The sequence below is a fragment of the Ctenocephalides felis genome, unplaced genomic scaffold (assembly GCF_003426905.1).
Source record: "Ctenocephalides felis isolate EL2017-DRISC unplaced genomic scaffold, ASM342690v1 CF-g0.4_SCAFFOLD_02938, whole genome shotgun sequence".
In the NCBI taxonomy this organism is placed as follows: Eukaryota; Metazoa; Arthropoda; class Insecta; order Siphonaptera; family Pulicidae; genus Ctenocephalides; species Ctenocephalides felis.
Window position 1 is genome coordinate 1 of NW_020539092.1, and position 8,233 is coordinate 8,233.

Consider the following 8,233-nt stretch of genomic DNA (forward strand, 5'->3'; position numbering starts at 1 on the left):
ATATCAGCCCCAAGCCAGGGGGGCCCCCAACGTCCGTAAGCAAATATTAATAATAAAAAAAATATTTCACAAAAAGCGAATTAATCGTGAAAAATTTGTTCAGTGAAATTTAATTTCATTAAGAGAAATGTAAAATTATTGTTTTAAAGTGTATTTTTCCGGGCCATGGGGCCCAACCTGCCCAAATATAAATAGAATCTTACGAATTTTTATCTTATTTTACAAATAATAAAAGTTAAAATAATCATGAAAACTTCCTTGCAACTAAATTTAATTTCGAATAAAACATGAGCGTGTAAAATGTAAAAATATAAAGAGAGTTGCGATTGCGATAGAATAGAAAACTAGCATTTTATTAAGTCATTTTGTGTACAATTAAAAAATTAAAATTAATTCAGCAGTTTGCTAAATGTCTCGAAAATTATCAAAGGAATGGAGCGTAACGACTGTTTTCAAAAACAAAAGGCAAGTATAGCAACCCGTAATCTTGTTTCAAACTCAACATATACTATTGCTAAATATACATATTAATTTCTGAAATTAAACAAAGATCAGAGACTTCGACTCAATTAGTATGTTCGAATAATTACAACTTGAGTAATTTAGCAAAAACACCTGTCTTCATGAAACTTTCGTCTAAATACAGTAAGATCATCTCTGTTATTTTTATAACCAATTGTAAACACTCGAAAAATATGTCTAAAAATATGAAATTCAATATTATTATATCGCTGTCAAAATTCAATACTTTTTGCTTAAAATTTTCCCGAAGTAATTTTTTGCATACAATTTACCCAGTTTCAACCGCAAATGCTGAAAAAAGTTTTTCAAAAATAAAACTGATACAAATTAGCTAATTAGTTGTAAGTCTTAGGAAACTTTGCTTGTACTTCCCGATATGTGTAAATAATCGACACAATCAATAAGAATTTAGATTATTCCAAATTTTTTGATTTTTTAAAAGAAAAAGAGGTCCGGGGGATATAATCCGAACAGTTCTTGATTTTGAAACGAGGGCGAAAATTTTAGCACTCTTCTCCTAATTTCGAGAAATCGGCTCAGCCTATCGTTGTAAACAAACATTTTCTGGCAAAAAAATTTAAACATTTCTTTCAGGAAGTTAAATACTTCTATGATACACAAACAGCACTCAGATCATTATTGTTCATAGAAGCAGAAACTTTATCCCCAAAAAAAATTTGATACGGGGCCCGCCAATGCACGCTACGTCCTTGTTCAGAATTAAGGCGGCACTCTGAATCATATTGGTACAGTGGCTTGGCACACCACAGTTAAAAGGTTGCCGACCCCTATTCTAAACCATCAAAATGAATTAAAAAACTTTCCTACATCTACAAATGATCGATATTCTGTTAATAAGTGAAACTCACCTGACTGATACTTTATTCTTCAGAATTCCGTCTTATAACTTTTATTTCACCAATCATCCTGACCAAACTGCTCACGCTGGTACAGGTATACTGATAAAATCTTCGATCGAGCACTACGAATTACTAAAATTTCAACATAACGAAATACAGCAACCACCATAAAAGTTAAGGGTTTCACACATGCAACTGATTTAACAGTTTCTGCAATTATTGTCCCCCTAGGTATAATCTTAAATGTGAAGATTATGAAAAATTTTTCAAAACCTTAGGTACAAAATTCATCGTGGGTGGAGACTTCAATTCTAAAAACACGCTCTGGGGATCAAGATTAACCACAAGAAAAGGTAAAGAATTAGCAGCACTAATCCAGGAAAACATTACTCTTTTATGTCAACAGGAAGTCCTACATACTGGCCTACAGACAAACAAAAAACACCTGACCTGCTAGACTTTTTCATAACGAGTGGTATTTTCGCCTAAATATATGACGATTGAAAATAACTTAGACCTCTCCTCGGATCATACACCAATAATATTAACATTGAGTTCGCGTATATTAAATAAGCAAAAAAAACAACCTATATAACTGTAAGACGGATTGGGATACATTTAAAACTGAAATTGATTTAAACATAAACCTCAAAATACGACTAAAAACTGCAGAGGATATTGACATAGCCTAAATGCGTTCATAACTACATTGCAAGATGCAGTTACAAAGCTACCCCACAAAAACACGAACAAAATAAAACTAACTATGATATCCCCCTAGAAATAAAACGCCTAATAAAACTAAAACGTAAAGCAAGAAAAAATGGCAAAACACGCAAAATCCTAAGGATAAAACAATCTTCAACAACCTGACAATTCCCTCAAAAAGAAACTAAAAGATCTAAGGAACAGTGAGATTACGCAATATATTTCAAACTTAAGCAGATACGACAAACAATATGGAAACCCACTAAGTCCACTAGACATCAAACATTCCATAATGCACCTATAAGAATGGACAGCGCAAGCGAATGGGCAAAAAGCAACAAAGAGAAAGCGGCATTATTCGCGAACTATTTAAAAACTGTTTTTTCTACTGCTGGTAACCAAACCGACCAAGAAGCTAACGACGCACTCATGATAGATAACCCTTTAGTAACACGTGTAAACACTTGAACGAATCTCACATCTCTCGTTCAAGTGTTTACACGTGTTACAAAGGGCACACCAGTTTCATTTAGTTAATTTTCGAAAGCCAATCGAACAACGTCCAGAGAACAATATTATTTGTGTTTTCAAATAATAATTTTAAAAAAGACAAATTTTTTAGTAATTTTGATTTACAAAATCTAATTATTCGGCGGAAAATTAACTCACAAAATCATTTTTGTTAAAAAAGCTTGTTTAGTGAAAAAGTGCTAACAAATATTCAAACATACAGGTAATTAATTCAACTTTGTCATTAACCTTTTCTTAAAAAATTTCCATAACTTTCAAAAAATTTTCTATTATGTTTAATATCCTGTTCTGATAATCCACTCATTTATTTTTATCATTTTTATTTTGAACATATTATCATATTCTGTACATTATTATATTTTTTACAATTTAATTCATTATTTAAGAAAAATCTATTTTCTTTTCCTAAACATATTGTTTGCTAAAATCTCATCAAGATCATGTTTCTTGACAGATGTCCTGAAGATGGAACGTACCTAGTTCCGAAACGTCGACAATAAACAAATAATTAAATAAAGAAATTGTTTTTTTAAAAACTTTTCTTGTTTTTATTTTGTATTATTTTGGATTCTTGTTCGAAACTCTACAAAATATATAATATATATATATATATATATATATATAATATAATTTAGTGCTATGGTTAAGGTAAGCTAATCTTCTTATAACAAATAGCAAGCATATTCATTAAAATATATTATTAACTTCCCGAGGAGAAGTTTATGTTTTCATCAAAAAATCCGATTCGCTAATTTTATGTTTTCTCGACGTTTCAAGCCATTCTGAATCGAATGAGACCAAATTTGGAAAAAGTATGTGTGTGTGTGTGTATGTGTGTGTGGTGTGTGTTGTGAACAGATTTTTTTGCCGTAAATCGATGTTTTCTCAAAAATGACTGGACCGATTTTAAAAATTTAAAAGCCATTCGATGTACCTCGATGAGGACTATCGTCTCTGAGTTTTGTGCGGTGATCGGCCGGGCCGTTTCGTTGTAAATTGCAGAAAGTGAAAAATTTTTCGCCCACGCTTTAGCCCGCAATTCTAAATCGATTCTGAAAATTCAAAAACCATTCGATAGATATTGGTTGGGAATCGTGCTGATTATTTTTTGGTAAAGATCGGCCGAGCCGTTTTCTTTTGATAACGTTTAAAAAAAAAAATCGACGATTTTTATGATTTTTTTTTTTGACGGTAGATACCATAGTTTTCTAGGTCATACTAAATATTACGGCCCTACGACAACTCGTTTAGCTTTAAAAATTCGTCAAAGTTTGCAAAAATTGGTATAGTTTTTTTTTTGACATTTGTCAAAATTAGGCTTTTGATCGACGTTTTCTCTCAAAAGCGCCTGAACCGATTTCAGAAATTTAAATGTATTTCGGTGAGGACTATCGTTTGTCAGTTTTGTGCGACGATCTGCCAAGCCGTTTCTTTGCAATTTAAAAAAAAGTGTTAAACTTTTCGTCCATATTTAAGCTCATCCTACCGAACCGATTTTAAAAAATCAAAACTGTTCGAAGAATATTAGTTGGGAATGGTACTGATTATTTTAGGTGAAAATCTACCGAGCCGTTTCTTGTAATTAACTGTTGAAAAAAAGTGTTAAATTTTCGTCCACATTTAAGCTCATCCTACCGAACCGATTTTAAAAAATCAAAAACTGTTCGAAAAATATTAGTTGTGAATGGTACTGATTAATTTAAGGTGAAAATCTACCGAGCCGTTTTCTTGTAATTAACTGTTGAAAAAAAGTGTTAAATTTTCGTCCACATTTAAGCTCATCCTACCGAACCGATTTTGAAAAATCAAAAACTGTTCGAAAGATATTAGTTGGGAATGGTACTGATTAATTTTAGGTGAAAATCTACTGAACCTAATGAACTGTTGAAAAAAATTAAGCCGATTTTCATGGAACTTTTTTTTGGTCTTAATCATGGTCTTATAGAACTTACTGTAATATTACAGCATTACGACAAGTAGTTTAATTTTAAAAATTCGTCAAACTTTACTAAAATTATTATCGTTTTTTAAAGTAGGATTGATGAAGTATATTATTACTATATTATTTTCTTCATAAAAATAAAAATAGAATATCTCATATAAGATCTACACCTGCTCAAACGATTTTTGAAAAAATTTCAGATGGCTGATTCTGCTGTTAGTGTACAGGTGGCTTTAAGGATAAGGCCTTTAGTCAAATCCGAAATTTCTAAAGGATATGTTAAATGCCTCGAAACAGTGCCAAATAAACCTCAAGTTTTAATAAAAAATCTTTCTTTTACTTACAACCATGTATTTCCACCAGAAGTTTCGCAAGCTGAATTTTATGACACTGCTGTTAAGGGTTTAGTTGATGGATTGTTTAAGGGTAATTTATTTCTACTAGAATTTAATTTTGACATAACATAACTTTGGTGTAGGTGAATTTATCTCTCATCTATAATCCCAAATTCTATTTTTATCTTCAGTATCTTTACTTTATTATTTATTATTTTGTTCAATCTAAAATATATTTTAGGCTACAATGTGACAATATTAGCTTATGGTCAGACTGGCTCCGGAAAAACTCATTCCATGGGCATGGCTTATTCAGTTGGACCAGTCGAGGAGATGGGTGTTATACCAAGAGCAGTAAAAACATTTTTCAAAAAATTTCAACTCTGACGGAGCAATATAATTTTCAATTACAAGTTAGATCAATATAAACTACTTTCCAAATATTAAAGCAATAAATTTAAAGTGTATTGTTAAGGAGCATATGAGGTTTAAATAAGAATTAAAATTAAAAGCCATAACCTTTTTACACTGTAATTAGAGTTTATTTGAATACCCATAAATGGTCAGAAATTAAACATGTCAGATTTTCAAAATCTTTGCATTGTGTTTGTACTTCTATATGTTTGGTTGAATATAATTGTTCTGCACTCCTTAGGAGTATATGGATTGCTATTTAATATAATTTGCTTTTAGAAATCATAATAGTTTATGAAATTGTAAACATAATAATAACAGTAAGTCATTTCTTCAGTAAACTATTTTCTCATGTTCTACAGGTATCATTTATGGAATTATATCAAGAACAATTATTTGATCTTTTATCAAAATCAAATAGAGATCAAAGTATAGTTGATATCAGAGAAGATCAACAAAAAAGAATTGTAATTCCTGGATTACCCGAAATTGAAGTACGTAATGCAAAAGATACATTAGATTGTTTAGTTAGAGGATATCGTCGCAGAGCTGTAGGTGCAACTGCAATGAACAGTCATCCAGTAGAAGTCATGCAATATTCACTATCCATATACAACAGCGAAAAATCAGCGATAAGTAAGTAATAGTCAGTAAAAGAAAAAGCTTTACGTATTATTTTTTTGTTATTAAAACTGGATCTAGTAATGATGAATGAAAATAATGGTTTTTGAATTGAAAATTATTTTAGTTCACCATGGTTGTCGCTTCGAAACCATACATACATTACATAGCATTTGTGCGAAATTATGCGTGTGTAATGTTAGCGTTTTTTTGGATCTTCTGTTGACGTTTTCACAAAAACGATTGAACTGATTTCATAACTTCAAGGACTAGCATTGATTATAGCCCAGTCAAATTAAGTTTTCAGTTAGGAACAATTCGCATAGAGCTGAAATTTGGTACAGATGTTAAATAGGCCATTACAAATGAAATGTCAAAAGTCCCCAACGATCCGACATCTGCGATTTTTTTTATTCAAGGTCAAAGGTGCAAAAATCTAGTTTTTCCCATTTTCCGCCGAAACCATAATTTTTTTTAAAAAATTATGTTAGATAAGTTTATTTATTATAAAATTCTCTATGAAATTGTTATTATTAATTTTTTTGTTAGTATCACCGTTTCTGAGATATTGCATATATATCCAACTTAGGTTATAGGAAATTTTGAAAAGTAAATTTGAAATATAAATATATAATTTTTATAAATTTCTAAAAATTTTGACAGAAAATCAAGATCAACAAGATAACCATTTATCTCAGCAGACAGGCTGATTTATCTAACAACAGGGCTCCAACAATTAAATAGGAATTGGCTTGGAAGCGAACATTAGTGGCACAAGTTGCACAAAAAGTGAATATGCCAATACCTGAACCTAAATATGCTCCAAAAGACTTATTTGATATGATTGCTGACCCAAGGCGTTCAGTTGATGCCCATAAAGGTATTATTACAATCAAATATATTAATCTGATATTTTTATAGCAACAAAATATGTAAATATGTGAAAAGATACAATGTTAGTATGGGAAAGTTAAAATAATTTTCATTGTATCTGCTTAGAGCGCGGTACTGAACTGGAGAATCAGCTAACAGAAGCAGTGGCGAAAGTTGCTCAATGTCAACAGGAAATGGATAAGCTACGTGAGCACATAGACATGAATTGGCTGAATTAATGACATATGGAAACAGAAATGATATTAAGAATTGTAGAACACCTGAAAAAGGCTAAGAAAATGAAAAAAAAGATCCAGATCATCTTAAGCTGGATTTCGAGCCAATGAATTCATAAGAAGTGATGATGAAGTTTATGCAGATTCCGCTAAAAAAGATCCTGATTTTAGACTAACGCCTATGTATAAGCGAGTCCGGTTAGTGAAGGTGAGTGAAATCATATTAATCAGTGAAACATTTTTACTTTTATACTGGATATGCAATTGCTAAGGACTTAATGTGCTCCTCAGAGAATTCTCGAGTAGTCACTATTTCTGAGTCACTGCACTAAGACGCATCTGCTTGCTCCAAACCCGAGACTCATCCCGCCTGCTGAAAATCCACTGGAAACTCAACTGTAACTTCAGATGGATTTTCTTCCGCATACCAAATCATCTCCTCGTCAAACGCATTATAAAAATTGTTGTCTCAGCTCGCAAGCTCCGTCCATATTTTTTTTATTAGTAATACTCGCCAACTGTAGTTTCTTCTTATAATCCCGCATTTCATAATTTTGTGGAATAACTTCCTCAACAAAAACTTTGCTTGGAGGAACATCCAAACGACCGTCCACCGTTACGGTCAGCGAATTTAAATGCTCAGTATCTTCTAAAATTCAATATTTCTGTGATTAAATATACATGTTAACTCTATCGCTGCATTGTCTTGCATTGCAGACCAGTGGTTCCGAAACTTATTTCGTCTACCGCCCAGAAAAAATATTCCACAGGGCCCCCCTATTTTTTTTTCATTTCAATAGCAATTAATAAGGTATATACCCATGTAGAAATTAATATGGTCTGAATCTACAAGCAATATAAAATCTACATTGGTCAAATTTGAAACCAATATCGGCTGGTCATAAAAATTGAACATTTTTAATATTGAGGCCATATAGGTAAACCAACATTGGTCTATATTGGTCTATATTTGGAAATTTGGAACCAATGTTGCCTACAAATTGTTGAATGTTGGTAAGGTAATATACAATTAGACAGAGAGCTGGTGAACATTTTGAATTATTAATTATTGAATTATTAAATTATTCTGAAACTTATAACTGATGTTGAAATATTACACAAATATTTGAAGATTTGAAGTTGAAATAATATAACGCATAAATCAATGTCATTTATTTAACAATAAAACAC

The 8,233-nt window shown here is 31.3% G+C and overlaps 1 protein-coding gene across 1 annotated transcript; it reads left to right on the forward strand.

Annotated features, from left to right (window-relative positions):
• Window positions 1-2,396: 2,396 nt before the first annotated feature.
• LOC113381599 (chromosome-associated kinesin KIF4-like) lies at window positions 2,397-6,643 on the forward strand. Its single transcript, XM_026620403.1, has 5 exons — window positions 2,397-2,546; window positions 4,764-4,989; window positions 5,140-5,252; window positions 5,675-5,948; window positions 6,597-6,643. Exons 1-5 carry the CDS (start codon window positions 2,397-2,399, stop codon window positions 6,641-6,643), a joined length of 810 nt encoding a protein of 269 aa, XP_026476188.1.
• Window positions 6,644-8,233: the final 1,590 nt, after the last annotated feature.